This window comes from Halichoerus grypus, chromosome 5, assembly GCF_964656455.1.
Source record: "Halichoerus grypus chromosome 5, mHalGry1.hap1.1, whole genome shotgun sequence".
Lineage (NCBI taxonomy): Eukaryota > Metazoa > Chordata > Mammalia > Carnivora > Phocidae > Halichoerus > Halichoerus grypus.
In genome coordinates this window covers 130415676-130438147 of record NC_135716.1, presented here as the reverse complement: position 1 = coordinate 130438147, position 22472 = coordinate 130415676, and the positions used below count along the sequence as shown (strand labels likewise).

At 36.8% G+C, this 22472-nt stretch overlaps 1 protein-coding gene across 14 annotated transcripts in view; it reads right to left on the bottom strand.

Moving 5' to 3' along the window:
• The window catches only part of PTGER3 (prostaglandin E receptor 3), a 188225-nt gene that overhangs the window by 141080 nt on the left and 24673 nt on the right, over nt 1-22472 (bottom strand). For 12 of the 14 annotated variants that reach the window (XR_013448115.1, XM_078072908.1, XM_078072909.1 and 9 more), the window contains exon 2: nt 15419-15598. Coding sequence is in view for 11 of the 14 variants with exons in the window: in XM_078072908.1 (XP_077929034.1) it covers nt 15419-15598 (180 nt within the window). In the remaining 3 variants the exon portion in view is untranslated. Of the gene's footprint in view, nt 1-5448; nt 5575-15418; nt 15599-22472 lie in introns of all 14 variants that reach the window. The other 2 variants (XR_013448117.1, XR_013448116.1) reach the window with 1 other exon arrangement.

Sequence of the window (22472 nt, the reverse complement as noted above, 5' to 3'; positions counted from 1 at the left end):
TAAATGTATTCTCATATTAAAACTTACTATCATGAAATGAGGTCCATAAATTACTACCTTATTTTTACAATTATATTATTAATAACAAACCATATGAAAATCTCCAAGCTCCATTTCTCAAGCAAATTACATAGAAGACGGCAGACAAATGGGAATTTACCCTTCAAACATTTGCCCTAAGCATTGATTCATTTGATTTGGTTTAATTAACCAATTAGTAAAAAAAAAAAAATTAAGTAAAGATTTACATGTAATTGGGTTGAGCCTATTCTGAATAAATGTTAATTGATCCCTGAGATGCCTGAGAATTTTTGACTACTGTAATTATGTTGAAATAGTAGAGATAACATGCAAAATTAGACCAAAGATAAACTGTAAGATGTATCGATTTTTCAAATTATCCAGCTCTTGGTGGGTTGCCACTTGAATCCATTTCCTGATAACAGAATTCAAGTTTTGGAGATGCCAAGATTTTATTCTTTTGAGCAAAATATTCTGCACCCTTTCTAATCAGTCTGACCAGCTCTGTGGAAATCAGGGCAGCTAGTTGAAGAGAATATTGGTGAATGAATAAAATGTCAGATATACCAAATAGCTTTCGCCTGCTAGCAACAAGGGAAGAAAGACTCAAAAACAGGGGGCAGTTTTTCTCGTTCTTAAAGACAAAATATGCTCCACTCTGGAACTGCACTATATTTTGCAGGAAGAAGTTTGAGCACACCTCAAAATTAAGCAGGGGAGATGATAAACAGAAGGGTTTAACTCCTGACAAAGGCCTGTTCTCCCTCTCTTCCGTCTTGAATTGTACATAGTCTTCCAGGAGGCCCCCTGTAATTAGGAAGCTTCTCAGTAAGGCTGCTCCTGAGTTACCTTATAAGCAGGAGAGGAAGTGTGGAAGGAAAAAACCACAACAAAAAAGAAACAAAAGACAGCGGGGCTGAAAGAGATGTATACTTAGTAACTTGCATCGATGTATACTTAGTAACTTACATCGTGATAAACTGGCATTCCGCAAAACCCACAGGCCTGGAGGGAAGTGCAAAGGCAGCCTTTCTGTGCAACCATCGACCAGGCAGCTGATACTCCCTCCGCTGCAGGAGCAAATCCATCTCTCATAAGGAAGGGTCAGAATATTTGCAGGCTTGTGCACATGCCCAGGTCGGGCATAGGGACGTTCGGATTTTTGCTAAGAATCTTGTTAGCTGACCCTAATCAATACTGTTGGAGAAGCTGCCTCCCTACTTCTGCCCAAGATTGTCTGTGGCTGTTTGAAAATGCCCAGGCAGCACGATAGTCAAAACCTTTCTTTCGTGGGGCTTTCGTGGAACCCTCAAAGATAAACTTGAAGCTTCAGAAAATAATCACAGTAGTAATTCTTTGCTCAGGGATCATGGGCCAAATATATTCTAACCTGAAAGCAGGTGAGAACCCCAGCTTCACTTCTCACTGGCTCGGTGGACTTGGTGGAGTGATTTATCCTCCCTGAGCCCCAGCCTTTTCATCTGGAGAGTGGTGACAGTAACACCTGCCTTATGGTGTTGACATGAGAACGTGATGACATATGTAAAGTATAGTTGCTCATAAAATGATCTTTACCACTATTGTTATTATCACCATTATTATTAGTGTTTATGTTTACTTAAGACCATTCTCTTTTCTAGGAGTTTGATTCTATTTCTTTTCTATTAAAAAGCCCATTTTAAAGCAAGTGTGTTCAAAATGAGTGAATAATTCAAGAAATAATTCCAGACATAGGATCTAGAAAATTTGGTATCTAATAAAAAAAAGAGGCAAAAGGGTCAATGGCAAGAAATCCAGGATTCCAAAGGGGGTAAAGATGATCAGATAGGCTTGGGCACTTGGAAAACTTTAAGGTTTAGTTTGGGGCACAAAGAAAGCTAATAAGCAAGTTTAACTCGATAAGTTCTTAACTCTAGAAAAAAGAAAAATGTGTCCCAGAAAGGAAACATGACTGCAGTACTATGACTCAGCAATGAGGGATATCTGCATTGTCAGAAAAATGCAAACACTGAATACTGATTTAATAAAATTTGTGTTATAACTATAATGGGAAAATGGGTGAGGAGAGAGCTAAATCCAGCAAAATAAATCAACATACAATGTCTAAAGTTGATGAAGCAAGAGACAACAACACAAGTACGTCATTTAGAAATATGGTCATATATGCTAGAAGAAATGTTGAAAAAAAAGCTGAAAGTGACTTCTGTGAAGCAGAGTGCTAGGGGGTGGGCTAGACTGAGAACAGAGTCTTTTTACACTATCTGACCTTTTAAAGGGATGCACATAGTATTGTGATTAAAAAATAAAATGTATTTAAGAAAAGAAACACACATTTCAACACCCCAAACCCAAATAATCCAGTTGAAAAAATGGGCAGAAGACATGAACAGACATTTCTCCAAAGAAGACCTAAAGATGGCCAACAGACACATGAAAGGATGCTCAATGTCTCTCATCATCAGAAAAAGACAAATCAAGGGGCGCCTGGGTGGCTCAGTTGGTTAAGCGACTGCCTTCGGCTCAGGTCATGATCCTGGAGTCCCGGGATCGAGTCCCACATCGGGCTCCCTGCTCAGCAGGGAGTCTGCTTCTCCCTCTGACCCTCCTCCCTCTCATGCTCTCTGTCTCTCATTCTCTCTCTCGCAAATAAATTTAAAAAAAATTAATAAAAAAAGAAAAAGACAAATCAAAACTACAATGAGATACCACTTCACTCCTGTCAAAATAGCTAAAATCAACAACATAAAAAACAAGTGTTGGGGAGGATATGGAAAAAAAGGAACCCTCGTGCACCATTAGTGGGAATGTAAACTGGTACAGTCACTATGGGAAACAGTATGGAGTTTCCTCAAAAAATTAAAAATAGAATTACCATATGATCCAATAATTCCACTACTAGATATTTACCCAAAGAATACAAAACACGAATTCAGAAGGATATATGCACTGTCATGTTTATTGCAACATTATTTACAATAGCCTAATTATAGAAGCAGCCCAAGTGTCCATCGACAGATGAATGGATAAAGAAGATGTGGTCTATATATACAATGGAATATTACTCAGCCATAAAAAAGAATGAAATCTTGCCATTTGCAACAATATGGGTGGAGCTAGAGAGTATAATGCTAAGTAAAATAAGTCAGTCAGAGAAAGACAAACACCTTATGTGGAAACAAAACAGATGAAAACAAAAACAAAGGAAAAAAAGAAGAGAGACAAATCAAGAAACAGACTCTTAACTATAGAGGACAAACTGATGGTGACCAGAGGGGAGGTTGTGGGGGGATGGGTGAAACAGATGATGGGGATTAAAGAGTATACTGACATGAGCACTGAGTAATATGTGGAAGTGTTGAATCACTACATTGTACACAGGAAACTAACACTATATGTTAACTACACTGGAATTAAAATTAAAAACAATAAAAAATTTTTAAAAAGGAATACACATTTGAGATATAATGGACTTCACAGATACAGACACAGACACACAGACACATACACACCACTGATAAGCCCAAGTGTATGAAAATCTACATGACTTAATCTTTGTGATATTTACTGAGCCAAAAATAAAGAAGTAAATAAGAAGACCCCAAATAGCCAGAGGAATGTTGAAAAAGGAAAGCAAAGCTGGTGGCATCACAATTCCGGACTTCCAGCTCTATTGCAAAGCTGTCATCAAGACAGTATGGTACTGGCACAAAGACAGACATATAGATCAATGGAACAGAATAGAGAATCCAGAAATGGACCCTGAACTCTATGGTCAACTAATCTTTGACAAAGCAGGAAAGAATGTCCAATGGAAAAAGGACAGTCTCTTCAACAAATGGTGTTGGGAAAATTGGACAGCCACATGCAGAAGAATGAAACTGGACCATTTCCTTACACCACACACAAAAATAGACTCCAAATGGTTGAAAGACCTCAATGTGAGACAGGAGTCCATCAAAATCCTAAAGGAGAACACAGGCAGCAACCTCTTCAACCTCAGCCACAGCAACTTCTTCCTAGAAACATCGCCAAAGGCAAGGGAAGCAAGGGCAAAAATGAACTATTGGGACCTCATCAAGATAAAAAGCTTTTGCAAAGCAAAGGAAACAGTCAACAAAACCAAAAGACAACCGACAGAATGGGAGAAGATATTTGCAAATGACATATCAGATAAAGGGCTAGTATCCAAAATCTATAAAGAACTTATCAAATTCAACACCCAAAGAACAAATAATCCAATCAAGAAATGGGCAGAAGACATGAACAGACATTTTTCCAAAGAAGACATCCAAATGGCCAACAGACACATGAAAAAGTGCTCAACATCACTCAGCATCAGGGAAATCCAAATCAAAACCTCAATGAGATACCTCCTCACACCAGTCAGAATGGCTAAAATTAACAAGTCAGGAAACAGATGTTGGTGGGGATGCAGAGAAAGGGGAACCCTCCTACACTGTTGGTGGGAATGCAAGCTGGTGCAGCCACTCTGGAAAACAGCATGGAAGTTCCTCAAAAAGTTGAAAATAGAGCTACCCTATGACCCAGCAATTGCACTACTGGGTATTTACCCCAAAGATACAAATGTAGGGATCCGAAGGGGTATGTGCACCCCGATGTTTATAGCAGCAATGTCCACAATAGCCAAACTATGGAAAGAGCCAAGATGTCCATCGACAGATGAATGGATAAAGAAGATGTGGTATATATTTACAATGGAATATTATGCAGCCATCGAAAGGAATGAAATCTTGCCATTTGCAACGATGTGGATGGAACTGGAGGGTATTATGCTGAGCGAAATAAGTCAAACAGAGAAAGACATGTATCATATGACCTCATTGATATGAGGAATTCTTAATCTCAGGAAACAAACTGAGGTTTCCTGGAGTGGTGGGGGGTGGGAGGGATGGGGTGGCTGGGTGATGGACACTGGGGAGGGTATGTGCTATGGTGAACGCTGTGAATTGGGTAGGATTGTTGAATCACAGACCTGTACCTCTGAAACAAATAATACATTATATGTTAAAAAAAAAAAAAGAAGAAGAAGAAGAAGAAGAAGAAGATAGCAGGAAGGGAAAAATGAAGGGGGGGAATAGGAGGGGGAGATGAACCATGAGAGACTATGGACTCTGAGAAACAAACTGAGGGTTCTAGAGGGGAAGGGGGTGGGGGGATGGGTTAGCCTGGTGATGGGTATTAAAAAGGGCACCTACTGCATGGAGTACTGGGTGTTATATGCAAACAATGAATCGTGGAACACTACATCAAAAACTAATGATGTTGTATGGTGATTAACATAACATAATAAAAAAAAGAAAAAAATACAAATAGCTTTTCTTCTAAAAATGGCTTTTCATGGATCTTCTAAGGGAGAAGACTCCAAACCACTGATTCATGAAAACCAACTTGCAATTTTATGCACACCTCATATAGCTGTCCCAATTCATGTACACACATCCAGAATGTAGGATGGTTTGGTATCAAAGAGTTGTTTCCAATAGACAAATACTTCAGTGCTTTAAGATCTCATTTCCATCTTCCTCAATAAGGCTAGAAAAATGCAAAGATAAACGTCATTAATTGCTCTAGACTTTTCCCTGTAGAGAAACACAAACTATAAACATCAATACAGCATTTTACTAATAGCTTTAAGTGTTGGCGTAAAGCGTCATTAATTTTACATTTGTAAGAAGATCTGTAAGTGTATGCCTTGCATTCTCACTGAAAGGATCAATCAATAAGGTCATCCTTGCTGCCTTCCTTCTAAATTGCAATGCAAAGAACATGCAGAAGTGTAAATGTGTATGTATCCATATACACATGTAACACAGCAAAGTTATTTAACAGAAAGTAATAGAAAGTTAAATCCTAACCATTTAGATTTTTTGTGTTGGGACATTGTATTTTTCAGGCTGGGTAATTTTTTTATTGACTTTTAAATAGCTTCATTTTAAATCTTTCGTTGGGTCAGCACAAGGGAAAACTGAAACAAGCTCTTTGTTGTAAGGCAAATGCATCACTGAATTACTTGTATTTAAAAAAAAAAAAATAGTACTCTCACTTTCGACCTGTTTTTTGTGAGTAGCCTATGCTGCCCCTCTTCTGGTTGGGATTGTGTTATTTTCTTTTACCCGTGTGATGGCAATTTATTTTTTTAAACGATTGCAGCTCCTCTTTTAAAAATTCTATCCCTGACTATGTTGCTTTACTATGACGGGCATATAATGAGATATCAGGGAATTTTGGCATTCACAGGGAAGTAATTCTGTTGACTTAACTCCAGTTTTAGATTTTAGCTTTCTAACCAAACATGGAAAGCCGTGAGGTTCCTTGAATCATAAAGACTCTCACAGTGAGAATTCCTAACCTGTGTCCATAAATTTCCAAAGCGGCCACAGACAGAACTCAGGAGGGCGGTACAGTCTCTGATGCTGTGTAAAAATTGTCTGTGCTCTTTGTGAGGAGGAGATCCATACCTTTCATCTGATTACCAGAGGGGGCTCTGACCCCAAAGTGATTAAAAGCCAGTGTTCTATCAGGTATGTTCTAGTTAAATCTAATTTGAAAAGACCCCCATTGGTGGTAATTGTTTCAGAATTATGTTCTTCCTATGTTCTTGTCAAAGTCAAATTCAAACAACCTTGTATATTATATTCAAAGCCTTCTTTTAAAAACTGCATAAGAATATTAGGCATAAACACTGATTATCCATAGATGTTTCTTACTTGGCCTCAGAAATTTACAGTAGATCAATGAGTATTGTTGTTCTAACTTTTTTGGGTCAGATTTGGGGTTTAAGTTTTCTAGCTTCCCATTCCATACAAACCAGAGGTTTAAGTGTTAGTTACAGAGATCGTGAGTTGAACTTTGTTTTCAAAATGTGTGGTGATAGCTCTCTATACTTGAGATACTGGCCCACTGGCATGAGCTCAGAAAAACACAGGCCAATAAAGAGACATTTGCCCACTGGCATGAGCTCAGAAAAACACAGGCCAATAAAGAGACATTTGCCCAGAGTTGGAACAGCTCTTTGATAAAAATCATCTTTCAGATTAAATAAAGCTGCTACAGCTCTGTGACACTGACCAAATATGCCAAAATCCCACAAAAGACAGAGTTTGGTAAGTTAGTTCTCTCCTCCTAAGGCACCTGTCTGGAAATGTGAACTTAAGAGGAATTAAAAGATTTTCAAACGTCTTGGGAGAAATGAACTCATTCCCTTTAGATATCCCTTTGAGAGACATATAACCCCACGGCCTCTTATCAAAAACAAAATAGAGATTGGAGACATCAATAGAAAGGTGATACTTTCTAAGAAACTGGACCTCCTCATTTGTGAATAGGTTTATGTGATTACAGAAGTGGATCAGGGCCCGTGATGATCCGGGCATTGTTGTCGTGGTAACGCCACATTTTTGTGCAGTAGACACAAACTGGCATTCTAGTGCCTGCCCCTTCAGGAAATGCCAGAATGGTGCCTCTCAGATCCAAGATCCCACAGATGGCCTTGTTCTGCAAGCCCTCAGACACATATAGCACCTTCGTGATGGCCATGGCCCTTGCCCTAAGGCAGGGATTCTCAATTGCGAGAAGTTAGGTCCCCCATAGTATATTTGGCAATGGCTGGGAACATTTTTCTGATCGTCTCTGCTAGGGAAGTATGACTCTCATCTAGTGGGTAGGGGCCAGGGATACTGTTAAACAGCCTACAATGCACAGGACAGCCCCCATAACAAAGAATTATTTGGCCCAATATGCCGAGGGGCTGAGGAGAAATCCTGCCCCAAGGCCATGCCACTTTGGCCCATCCTGAGAGGTTACAGATATATGCTCTATTTAGACCTATACTTCTCACAGGGCCCCTAGAAGTTAGTTAGCTTGAATGCCTTGGAAATGATAATTTGGGACAGTATGAAGTGAAAAAGTATCCCAAAATGCCCTCCCCTTCCCAACTACCATCCATTCCTTTCTCCAAAATGCAGGTTAACTCTCATCTTCTACAGGAAATGGTTTCCTACTTTAGCGTCACCTCCCCTGTATGCTTACTCTAATAGCAGCTCTGATCAAATTATTTCCTCTTCCCGACCAGATTATACATTCATTGAAAGCTGATTTTTTAGAAAAAAATCCTTGTGTCTTAACACCTACCACAATGCTTGGCACATAATAGGTACAGCAACAAATACATGTTGAAGGAAAGAACAAGCCCAGGGGACTGGCTCGGATTCTGAGTACCCAACCTCCAAACTGGATTTGCCCAAAACTGGTATGGGTGAGCACAACAACCCCCCAAGAATATCTAAGGATGTCTGAACCCATGTCCTCCAAGGACCTGAAACTGAGCAGTGTCCTATTTTTTTTTTTAAAGATTTTATTTATTTATTTGACAGAGAGAGAGAGACAGTGAGAGAGGGAACACAAGCGGGGGGGTGGGAGAGGGAGAAGCAGGCTTCCCACGGAGCAGGGAGCCCAATGCGGGGCTTGATCCTGGGATTCCAGGATGACGACCTGAGCTGAAGGCAGACGCTTAACCGACTGAGCCACCCAGGCGCCCCGCAGTGTCCTATTTTATAGCATATAGGTTCAACAACTTCCTAGTGGTATTTCTGGTCTACCAGAAGGTACCACCATGATGTTTACCTGATGTTACAGAGCACAGACTATAAGACCATAAAAGCTGGTTGCGAGCCTAGGACCCCATGGGAGAAGGCATTGTCAGAACTCTCCCTAAATACCTTTTCTTAGGAGGAAGAAGGGCAAGCCTGATGTGCTACTTTTATTAAGCTTGGCTTAGCAGCTTATATTCTACAGAACATCTCCCTTCACTAAAGAAGGAAGAGGTAGATTGTCCTGAATGAACACATAGAACAGGGTATTGGAGCAGCCCAAAATGTGTCTCTGCCAGTAATCATCTCACACCAATAACCCGGTACAAATCTATCAAAGGGTCTGACTATAAGCAAGGACAATGCCTTGGTTGGCTGTCTATAGATTACACTAGAACCCACAAAAGAGAGGATTAACTAAATTGAGAATAATTTATAAATGTGCTTTTGTATTAAAAACAAAAAATCTGGGATTATAACATGAATAGATATCATGTTGAAAATGGGAAAAGGGCACCTCAGATCTACAGCAAATCAGTGATAATTTGTACTGTACACAATTATGGAATGTAAAACAAAACTGTGTAATCATCCAGATAGCATAATGCTGTTGCATATTACATTGTGCTGTTATTTGACAAAGCGTGTCAAATAGGATTTCAGCAAAATATTTAACACATTTATAAATAAAATATTCCTGACATCAGGAAAAAAAGACAGGAACATTTCAGAACATTCAACTTTATTTTCCATTGACAAACACAACATGAGAAACAAACATTTATTAAATACACAGACTAGCTATGACTTGAATGCCATCAAAATTTTGATGTAGTTTTCAAAGTCTCTTTTACTCTTTGCCTCCACAATCCTGAAGACCAACCTTTAAAATATACTGGAAGATGTGTTTAACTATGCTTAGGATAACTCCAAAAAAACTTTACACAGAGATGACAAAAGTATACCTTCCCACTTAACCAAGTGTGTAGGGATAGGAGGCTGAATAGGAAAGATGGAGAAACATACGCTTTCTATGCTGAGCTTTACATTATTGGTTAAAGTGCCAATGATTTCAGTTCTTACTTAAATATACCACATAAATAGTACTTACACTCATTTACTGTAAATGAATGAAGATAATCTGTGCCTATTTTTAACTTGTTTGTGTAAAGAAATGTTCAGCTTTACACTACTTGTACATAAACATTTGGTAAAAGAAGAGGGAGAAAGTAAAATATTTCATACAAATTCCATATATATATGGAAGGAAAAGAATTTAGTAGTCAGTGATGACTTGAGTGAACTTAACACCTGCTCTTAGAGAAAAGAATACTGGCCACTCCTTGCTTTGTCCTACTGACACTCACATGTATGAAGATAAATGTGGTCCCTTCCTCTCTGATTCTGTGGCATGGCCTAAAAGGATGAAGAATTTTAACAAGTTGGAAATGTACAAGGTGCCCTCCATGTCTTTCTTTATGTTCTCTACACCCCGTCCCCTTGCCTACTTCACATAGTACCTTTTCAAAAGTTGAAAGAACACTGGAGTGTATCAGTAAGTCATATGCATTTTTCTCTGTTTAACATTACTGCTTTGACTTCCACACAAACAGAAAATACATAAAGAGACTATTTTCAAATGACTATTGAAATTTGCTGATTGGCTACCTTCTGTCTAGATATCTGATTCACTTTAATTAAGAGGCTAAAATACTCTGTTTCTAAAGCAATTGACAAAAGAATGTAAGAGCTGCACTTTTGAAAATAACTTTAGAGGTGGAATCATCTCCAAAATGCTCAAAAAGTTTGAAAAGTCTGATTTTGTTCCTCATGATGATCTCTTTCCTTCCTATCTTTACTCCCATAATAAAATTGTTCCATCAAAGCAGACTTACTAAAAAAACAGACTTGGTTCTGTTTCATATATTAAGTCATAGCATGCTAGAAATATGAAGCTGTTCTCTAATTCCAGTTTCACCAACAGTAAATATTTATGTTACTTTCTCTCTGTTGAGAAAATGAATAAACAGGTTGGAGGCAAGGGGCTTGGGGTCACAGTCTCGTTCCTAATGAAGAAATATGTAATCCAGTAAATATTTAGGTTGTTGATAATATTAAACTGATTGATTTAAAACCTCTGAAAATGAAAGAATTCTGATTCTCAATAAAGCAAATGAGTGATATATAAATGAATATGGTGTATATCTGAGTGAATTGTTTTTCCAGAGAATCAAAATGTACTCAGCTTATGGTATCATCATGTAATGGTTTACAATTCAACTTGTATAAATTATAAACTTTTAAATAAAGTCCTCATTTTAGGAATTATAAAATAGAGAACATATAAAATAAAAATTCTTTGCTCTTTTGTTCTTTAGAAGAGTAGAGAACAGGGACAAGTGAGAAAGAAAATTTTAAGTAGCATGCTTTTAAGATATCTTTCCATCTGACTTTAACATGAATTGTCAATCTCCTCGTTAAAAAAAAAATTCATTAATTCTAGACGACTTGTTAAAGTCTTTCTGAGAGAAGCACAGTCTCAGTTTTCCCTTTGTCACTTTAAGAACAAGGTCACTCTGCACTATCCTTTTTACTTCAGTTTTATTCAAGGTGGACTCAATCCAAAAAAGGCATTCAAGGAAGAAGACATGTAAAAGATTTTCCTCAATAACTATAGATACAAATTCCTAATAAAATTGAAACCTTTTGGGTGGGAGTAAGTCAGCTGAATATGAACTTTCTTAGGAAATCAGTATTTATATAAATGATGCCAATATAATGGAGTTTTAATTTTAACATTTTCCCTAATTCTGTTTCATGCTTCATATATAATCACCACCAGTTCGTTGTCTCAGAATACTGAACTGATACAGCTCTTTAACAAATGTGCATGTGAGTTTTAGGTTGATTTTCAAATTTTGTGAATTGGCTCTATCAAAACCTATGTTAGAAAACATCACAGATGTATGCCACCTCTTATCAGAATTTTATTGCAACTCAGATAGCAGTCCTCTGGACGTAGCCACAGTATTAAATAGTCTTCATTTTTAAAATGATATAATTTCAATTATATGCACAATTCTGCACATTTATTTAAACTTCAATTCTAGCAGATTTTGAGACACATGCGAGCACAGAACCAGCAATAAACAACATCTCTGAAGATTTGGCATCGGTGATGGTCTAACTTTTCACATGGGTAAATCATAGAAATTTTAATTTTTCCACATTAAGCTTTTAGTATGTTCATAGGAATAAATACTCTGCAGTCTTTCTGTGTCCCTCATCTTCCGGTATCCTGTTTATTTCGAGAGAAGATTTTGGGGTTAAAGTATTAAAAAATAAGCAGGAATGTATGTGCTTAAAATTTCAATGATAAAAATTTTTCTACTTTCTGTCTCTGATTTAATCCCAATACAAAAGAACCATTAAGTGATTGTTGACACAGGAAGATTGAAACTAGTCACAAATTAGTACTCAACGCCAACAGATATATAAGAAGTGTCAATGAATAAAAGGTCTAATTCACTTGAAAATCTATTATTAGAATATTGCCACAGACTGACCACCTTTGAAAAATACTGTTTTGTCTTCAGAGTTTCTAGTTGGTCCATTACTCAATGCCAGCCCCGGTCCCAGGGTCTCTTGCAGTTAACTTTTACACGAGCTTCCACAATTTTATTCTATAACACAGTTGAGAGATCTTTTATATGATAAGAAGTGTTAAGTAGAAATAGATGTGCACTTTTTGATTCATAGTCATTTAAATCTGCCATGATTAAACACATCTAATAAATTTGTTAAAATATCTTGGTATACAGCATTAGGCAAATTTTGGTAAAACTTAAGATAACATATTTTGTTTCTTCCATTTAAAATAGTTTTGAGATATCTGCTGCACCGATTTTATTTGAAAAGTAAAATATTCTTATAGGATTGCATGTCATCCTTCTCTTCTATGACACAGCTTAGCTGCATAAATTCATCATTTAGAAAATCAGCACTGTTATGTACAATTTACAATAGCTGATTCTACCTTAATTTCTACATTGTACTCACTCACTTCTTCCCATGTGGTTTCCTAGGCCTCTATTTTTTTAACCAATACTGTCAGGTTAAGAATCGTCATAATTTATGTGCACATCTTCTTTTCCTGCTCAGACATATATGTAGATAAACAAAGTATATGAGAATGAATTTAAAGGCCTAAACTTAAACTTGGAAACACAGATTCTTCTGCAGTGACTTCAGTGTCCACTTCCTGATCACATCTAGGGCCTCTGCACAACATCTCTGAAATCTAACTTCAACTATCATCCAAACGCTGAAATCATTTGGGACTTATATTTCTTACCAGGTTTTCCCTGGACGAACCAATGGCTACCTGGGCAAAAAAAAACACATGCCGTTTACGTAATTTTTCCTTCTCCACTTCCCTTTCAACCTTGTTGAAAAATTGCCATGTATCCACTCCTGCCATGTATCCCTGGGCAGAAATTTATTTTGTACTTAAGGATAAGTTTCAGGCTGTTTTGTCTTTATGTATTTCTGTGCTTGGATGAAAAGTGGTATTTCTTTGACAGTAATCTCCATTACCATTTGGAAGTATCAGTCTCTTAAATTATTAATACAGATAAAGCACTTTGTTGTACAGCAATATGCTACTACACATTTGAAGATAAATTCATATTTCTGTACTTAAATAAGCAGCAATCATTCACCTTATCAGTTTGATGGACTATAAGGGCAGGTAGCCCTTCAATCCTATGGCAGGCACCTCACCGATGCACACTCGGTTTTGGCAGCCATTCATTCATTCATTCGTTCATTGAATAAATACTGAACTCTTCCTACATTTCAAGTGTTGTGCTAGGTGCTGGGAAGGATAACCCAATCACACTCGTACCACTTAAATCCATACTGTGTGTGTGTCAATCTGATTATGACCTGGGACCAGAGGAACATTCAAGAAGTAAAGCCTCTTTGTTGTAAGGTCAGTACTTATTCTAAGTGCACTTTTTCTTTTCCTGGAAAAGGAGGTAGCTTTGTCTAATTCTTCATAGGTGACCTGTGGGATAATCCAATTCTATAGCATAGAGAGATTTTGTATCAGGGTTTTAGTATTATGTTATATATCATCATTTTTTCTAAAATGTAGGCTAGTGGAACCATCATGAATTACATAAGCACTCTTAGCAGATCTTGTTTATCCACTCAGTTTGACGTGGTTATTCATAATAATAATAAAAATTGATTATTCCTGACTGACCCCTATAGGATGGTTTATATATTAATCTACTAGATCGGACCTATGAAAATCAATTATTCCTCAAATGCCTACTAAACACAGGGGAAAAAAGTAGTTACTATAAAGAAATATAAAATAAATCTCAATTTTTTTAAAACTAGGAATGCAATAAGGTAAGATGTAAATTAAAATCTTCATGAGAAAGGTTAATGAGTTTGCAAAATGAATGCTCTGAAGGATACAAAGAGCATTTTGTGTAGGTCTCACTTAAAAGATTGCTATGTTTGTTGGGGAGGTTTTCTTTTTTTTTTTTAAGTGCAACTCTCAAAACTTAGTGTAGTAATCTACTTGTGCCATAAAGATATCAAGCTTAGCTATCAAGGTTTGTACACATGTAGAGTATAAGAAAAGCAAATTAATAATAAATATTTAGATATAGAGCTACTTTGAAGGGAGAACAGAGAAAGTGTTATGAGGGTTCAATACTATTAATTTTCTTATTCCATAAATAGGCCGAACTATGGAAAGTCTTTATGGAACTTTCAAAATATTTATTGGTCCTGAAATCGGAGTTAACATTTAAATATCCAAAAGACTAGAGAATACTTTTGGTGGAACGATCAGGGAAGATAATTAACCACAGTACCTATATTTAGTTCTCAAATCAGTTCTTAAATAGTATTTTGAAAAATCACTCTACTGACTCTCAAGATCAGATTCATTAATCTTATCCGGCTCTTAGGAATTAAAAATGTATTCAAAAAGAATAACATATAGTAATTTGGATAGTCACAAATCCTGTCATATTTCAAATAAATGCATTTGTCTCTTATTTAGATAATGAGTAAACCTAATTACCGACACAACCAAAACTTAAACTTTGTAAGTTCAACAGATAATTTATGCATTGAGCAATATTTACATCAATACCACTGAATATTATGGATACATTATATGTTTTTTTATCCTAATGCAACTTTTTAAAAAATATAAGGGGAAAAGAGTGACATGGAGAGAAAGAAAGAAAGAGAACACAGAAGACCCAGGTCTTTGAACAAAAACAAATTTTTGCCTATCTCTGATGATCTATGGATTCAATCTCCCGTGTACTTGGTATACTGGAATATTAACTTTCCCCACTCCATCCCCATCACAGACCAAGATCATTTATAAAAAAAAAGTTTTCATCTCATAAATAATCACATATTCAGCTACAAATGGCAGAGACCCCCAAACACTAGACTGTTAATAATATATTTTCCTTTGTTTGTGTTTCAATACTTTGGGCACATGGAGGCTTATCTATGCTTCTGAGACCATTTAGCCTTATATCAAAATTCTCCTCCAATGCATAAACAGCGGCATGCCAGAGATGCCTAAATTCACAGTAAGGTTTATGGCTACTTGTTGCCAAAAGCTGTGAACATGCAAGTTGATTAGGTGTTCTCTTTCATGCTCCTGTCTGTATTATTTCATTGGATAATGAGATAGGCTGCCCTTTCTGTCCATCATTAGAGCAGCTGGAGACAGCATTTGCTACCTGACAAAACTTTCGAAGAAGGATCTTTCTTAGCAGCAGATAAACCCAGGGATCCAAGATCTGGTTCAGTGAAGCCAGGCGAACAGCTATTAAGAAGAAGTTGCATTCTTTCAGCTTTTCAGTGTGAGTCTTGCAGTGCTCAACTGATGTCTGATTGAAGATCATTTTCAACATCATGATCTAAGAAAGAGGGACAAATAGTTGTTCCAAAGATTAACAAGGTCACATGCATCTCCTCTATATAGTACTTTGTGCATGGTTTACAGTAAATTGGTTGTTAGATTGAGATGATTAATTCAGGCAAAATTTACATTCACAGGACACAGCCATGAATGAATACAAGGCATTCCTACAGATTTTCCCACATTTTTGGCATTTGACATGATGTAGCTTTTTAAAAAGTACACGTTCTCAGGCTCTTGGTTCTTGGGATTTAAGACGCTTGAAATCTCAAAAACACATCTCAAAATTAGCTAAGGTCATCTGTCGTGTCACAGAAAGGATCAATAGGCTGACACCCTGACGAAAGCCAACACCTCAACAAACCAAAACATATTTAATCTTAAACTTCAGAAGTTCTGAGAAGAAATTACAGAGAAAAAGGAGAAGGAAAAAAGGGGGAAATGATACTTATTACTAGCATTTTCTGAGTCCTTACAATTTGCCAGGGCTGTGTCAAGTTCTTCATATGCACTGAATAAACAATGAAGATAGTATTATTACCATCTCCTTTTTTACAATTGCGGAAGCCAAGTTAAGCCTTGACGTAAAATGGCTGAGCCGGACTTAAACCAAGGTTTGCTAACAACACTTGACATATGCTGCTTCACTTTTTAAAATTGTTTTTGTCTCTCCCTCTTCACCATATACACACACTAGAATATAAACTCCTGGAAGGCAAGATTTGGGACTATTTTCCCTCCCACGAGTATATTCCCAATACCTAGACCAATACTTAATAGACAGCGCTCAAAAAATATTTGTGAATAAATATATAATGTGATACATATATTAATATATGACATATATCATATGTAAGTATATTTATATTTGAATGAATAAATATTTGTGATTTCTATAGAAATCTATAGAAGAGGAAAAAAATGAAGGTTCCTATACTTCTGAAAAGGTCTTCAAGCTCATTAATAATCAGAAAAATGCAAATTGTGAGGAAATGAGAAACAATTTTACACCCACTAGCTTGACAAAATGAATAAATGAGACTTTTCCAAATGTTTGTGTCGGGGAGGAGCAATAAGGACTCTTTCCACACCACTAGCTGGCATGTGGCCTGGAGCAACCACCTTGGAGAATAAAGTGAGCACCATTTCACCTACTACCTGCCAGCCATCCTAAGCCTGCGAATATGCCATCCTCAAGGCCTGCACCAGGAGTTCTATATATGACTGTTCATTACAGTGTTACTCACAACAGCAAAAAAAAAAAAATCCCCGGAAACAAGCCAAACACAGGTTCACATTTACAAGCAAAGAAAGGTGCTGACTTTATAACTGGCTCCTAAATTCATCTTTCTAATTGTGCACGACTATGAAGCACTTGAAATGTGGCTGGAACAAATTGAGATGTTGGAATATATAATGATTATATAATGAAATGTTAAAATTTTTGATATATTGTATCAAATAAAATATACTATTAAAATCAGCATCGCTCCCCCCCCCCTTTTTTTTTTACATGTTAGAAAATGTCACTACTGGAAAATTTAAAATTACATATGAGGCTTGCATTTGTTGCTCACAGTACATTTTCATTGAAGCCAAGGTCTCTCTTGAGGCCCACACTTATTTGGATGTTTGTCCTTAGGTCATATATCTCAAATTGAAGTCAACATCCCTGAACACCCAAGACACCCCAGACCACAAACCCATAATCCCAACAATGGCACTTGCTTCTTATATAGTCAATACCTGAACAAAATTATGGTTCTATAAACAAATAAGAAGAGGGGGATGTGTAGACAACCTGAAGATAGTCATATATTCTTACCCTGTAAATTTCTTTCAAAGGAATTTTTTCCTTACTCAATAAAAGCAAAAACAGCTGTATAAATAAGTCAATGTTCAGTGAAGCATTATCTACATTAGTAAGAAACTGTAAACACATAAATCTCTAACATCAGGAGTAAAACTTAATAAAATATGGCCTATTTGTATAGAAGTATATCTAAGAATTGGGTGAAAACAGAATATAAGATAGTTCATGTATATAAAGCTATATTGTTATATAATTAAATTATGTGAAATACATAGACTTGTGGAAGGCAGTGGAATTATTACTATTAAACAATAACTTACCATTAAACAATCATTAAATTATTTAAAAAACTGTATGTATATAAAAACATTTCAAACAATTAGTGAAAGTTTCATTTAAAGGAAGTTGATGGGGCGCCTGGGTGGCTCAGTTGGTTAAGCGACTGACTTCGGCTCAGGTCATGATCCTGGAGTCTCTGGATCGAGTCCCACATCAGGCTCCCTGCTTGGCAGGGAGTCTGCTTCTCCCTCTGACCCTAACCCCTCTCATATGCTCTCTCTCAAATAAATAAATAAATAAATAAATAAATAAATAAATAAAGGAAGTTGATGATAATTGCCTTCATTAATAAATATGAATTATTATACACCAATTTAAAAAAAATAAGTCAGTCTCCATCAGTATCTTCTGATGCTGGCTCATAGTCCTGTGAACTGAACGCTACCTCTCCCCATGTACACAGATGGCCGCCAAAGAGATCTACATCTCAGTTCCCAGAACCTGTGAATACGTTATCACATGTGACAAAAAGGACTTTGCAGATAGGATTCACGGTAAGGGTCTTGTGATGGGGAGATTTTCCTGGATTACCTGGGTGGGCTCCATGTAATCACGTAAATCCTTAAAACCTGAGAATTTTACCCAGCTGTGGTAAGGAAGAGGGAGTCAGAGAGATACAACGTTGCCGGTTTTGAACATAGAGGAAGGGAGCCATGAATTGAGTTAAGGAATGGAGATGGCTTCTAGAAACTGCAAAAGGTTAAGGAAATAAAAGTCTCCGATTCTCCTTCAGAGCCTCCAGAAAAGAATGCAGCCCCATGGACACCTTGATATTAACCCAGTGAGATTCATGTCAGGCTTCTAACAGAATTGTAAGAGAAATTGGTCTTGTTTTAAGCCACTAAGTTGATACTAATTTGTTAGAGAACTGCAGTAGAAAACTAACACACCTACAGACTGAGCTCTCAACAGATGTGGCAAGGGGATGGGAGGAACTTGCTTGAAAATGATTTACCGTCTCTCATAGATACAACATCTCAGCAAGCTTGTTTACTTTGTTCACTTTCTTAGGAAACTTTTTTTTTAAAACATAAAGTAAAAGTAAACTTCATCCTAACTCCTGTTTAAATAATCTCAATTTCTAAATTTGCAACATGTAAAAATGAACTCTTGTTATTCTAGCAGCATCAATTAAATTTCAGTGTGTTTGATTAAAAGGTATAAAATGCTCTTTTAACCCCTCACCTCATCCAACAGTTAAATATATTTGACTGCCTACCATCTTCCAGGAAGTGCTCTGGGCCTGGTCTAGAATGATCTAAAATCTCACTTAGGGGTGTCTGAGTAGCTCAGTTGGTCAAGCATCTGACTCTTGATTTCTCAGGGTCATGATCTCAGGGTCGTGAGATCGAGCCCTGCATCAGGCTCCACACTCAGCGTGGAATCTGCTTGAGATTCTCTCTCTCCCTCTGCTCCTCCTCCCACTCACATGCTCTCACTCTCTCTCTCTCAAATAAATAAATAAAATCTTAAAAAAAGCCCAACAAACTTACTTAACTAACATTTTCATTTTTTAGATAAAATAAAGTATTGAAATTCTCCAACTTTTTATAATCAGGAAAATTAACAAAATTGCTAATTAAAATGGGATTTCAGTCATTTTACACAGTCTTCCTTGATTATTTTAAAATTAGTTTTTATGGGGCTAATAATTTTAAATTATTATTAGGCTAATATAGGTTTCATATGCCTTACATTGATTAGTTCTCTGTAATTTCCCGTAATTTACTATGGACAGTGCAGTGATTATGAAATTATGAAACCAAGCTCTGTAACCAATAGCTGGCGCATGGGGAGAGACACTCTAGCTTTTCCCGGAGATCATGAGACGCGAAATATGACAATAACCAGAATTAAAGGCAGTAAGCATGATATTGTCATTTCCAAATGGCAGCAGGGATGGAAGTAGGACTCCCAAATCCATCTAATCTTGAACATAAATGCAAATTAACATCCGTCTGTTGATTTACCAGTATTTAAGGAGCTAAACAGTGATTACAATTTTTGCAAATATTTTTCAGACATTCAGACTTTTAGAGAAAACCTTTGACATGAATATGTAGATTTCTAATGGAAATAATTTTTCCTATTAGTCCAATTCAATTCCTTACACAAGGAAAAAAAGGACAAACAAAAAACAAGGTGCTTGGGCAGCACAGAGGCTACTTTTTTAGCAAATTCATGAATACTCTTCATGACGCTGCTTCTGACCAGCCTCGTATAGTGATCTGGTCAAGGGAATGGTAAGATTAATTCTGGTTGCCCTGAGATGCAGCTCTTCTGACAGCATCTTCCCCAGGCTCCACGTGACTCTCTGAGGCCTCTTGCCTCCCCCTGGTTATCAGCAGGAAGAGAGAGCTCTTTTTGTACCCCGTGATAACCAGGAACATAACTATACCAGTGTCCCCTAAATTCTCCATCCCTGTCTAGGGTCAAGGGCAACTGCTTTGTTCCACCTAAAGGAAAAAAGCAATCTCTCTCTTTCCAGAGATAATGATCTTTTAAATGTGCAAAGCACTAACCAAGGAGCTAGTTCTCAATATTCTGCATTTGGATTTTGTTTTATTGCAGCAGGATTTATAACTACACATTTAAAAATCTTTGGTACTTGGGGCACCTGGGTGGCTCAGTCGTTAAGCGTCTGCCTTCAGCTCAGGTCATGATCCCAGGGTCCTGGGATCGAGTCCCACATCGGGCTCCCTGCTCGGCAGGAAGCCTGCTTCTCCCTCTCCCACTCCCCCTGCTTGTGTTCCTGCTCTCGCTCTCTCTCTCTCTCTGTCAAATAAATAAATAAAATCTTAAAAAAAAAAAAAAAAAAAAATCTTTGGTACTTGACTTCTTAATTCAAAAATACCTTGAGTTATAGGTCATAAATATCTATTAAAGATAATAAATGAATAAACCCAGAAAAATTAACTTGTGGGGGAGGGAATAAAATTGCTTACTTGCCCTTAGGCTCCATTTTGTAGCTTTTATGCATTTCCAGTTTATTCCTAATGTAAATGTGTAAGAGAACTTTCCTCACAGCCAATTTTTATCTATGATGTTTTGTTTTTTCATAATCCTCTGTTGTTAGGCTAAGGGAGAATAACCTGCTCTACTGGAAATTCCCTCTATCATTTGATAAATGTACTACATTATAATACACTGAAACCGTCTGGGCGCTTTAAATCACTTAATTACATAATTTGAAGGATTATCATGGGAAGAAGCTTCAATGTAGGTTTAAGAAATAATTGCAGTCTTTCCAGTCTAGTTACAGTGTCATTCTCCAGTTGCCAAATCATCTCAGCACTCTACGCTCTACTGTTTCAGAAGTTTCTTCTGCCTTATCTAATCTGAAAGTTGAAAATAAACAGCTCATGAACACTAAAAATGTTACTAGACATCATGTTATTTCATCTTTACTATTACATAATTTTATAAAATTTTTCAAACAGTGACTGCTGGCTCTGCCACGATGTGTGGTTTTAGGCAAGCAACTTACTCTCTATGCTTTAGTAAACTCACTAGGAAACAAAAGGGCTGGCCCAGAAGGCCTCTTACATATGTATATATGTATCTCTATGGTTAAGTTTTTTCTTAATAGTTCTGTGGCAAAGTTCTGTGGCAAAGCTGGAAAATGAATAAGGATTTAATTTGAAAAAGATAAGAAACCGAAAGGTAAAAGGTATAAACAAAAGATAAAAATTCGTCTTCAGGAAAACCCCAAATGTATCTTTTGGAAAACAGAGGAGAGAGGAAAATTACAAAGTTAGAAAGTGGGCATATGAATAGTACAAGGGACTAGATTCATAAAGCTTTTTGGGAAGATTTTTTTTAGAAGTAGATGACTTTGGCAAACATCAAGAGTTAGAGACCCACCATAAATCTGACTCAGCTCTGCATCTAGGCTGGGGACTGATTACCTAACTTTGGATCTTAATTTCTCCCTTCTCTAAAACATGATTAATACATGCTTACCGAATATCTTCCCCATCTAGTAATGGAGTTGCAAAAATTAAAATGAGATGAGAATAATTAAGGTCTTCCATATACAAAGTATACCTGTTCCCAAGCCCCGGGCTATTGCACTATTGTGTATGCTTCCAGAAGAGAATGCTCTGACGTTCAGGGATAGACCAGTGGATGTTTGAGGAATACTAGGAAATGAATGTATTATCTATATGTCTGCTTTCCTTAAATTTCTACCTAATAGAGTATATTTTTTTAAAGAAAAAATTTAAACTTTCAAGATGTTTGGTAATGCAGAACCATTAATCGATCACTGCATAGGGGACCTTCAAATCATAAAAGAAACCTGCAGCCTACCACCACTTTATTTAGTACATAAGAATTACCATCTCCTTTCAAATAGTATGAGTTGTAAATTCTGTGTGAGTTGGCTCAGTATAGCTCATGACGTATGTTATGCCTAGATAGATACCTTTCTATTAGAATAGTCAAAAAATGTCAGTAACTATGTAAGTATTCAAATTCTGGCTGAAAGGGGCAAGGCAAAACCTACTGTACAAAAGTATTTATTCCTTGGATTGTAGAAGACAAATTAGCTTTGTGATATACATGTCAGAAGAGCTATCTTTATTATATTTCACACCTTTATATCTCAGGAGTCAAGTGAAAGTCTAGAGAATATGCCTTTGTCAAGGTTTAAAGAACATTCATCTTTGCAAATATTTAGATTTAAGATAGTTTTCTTTTTCTGCCAAAATACAGTTTA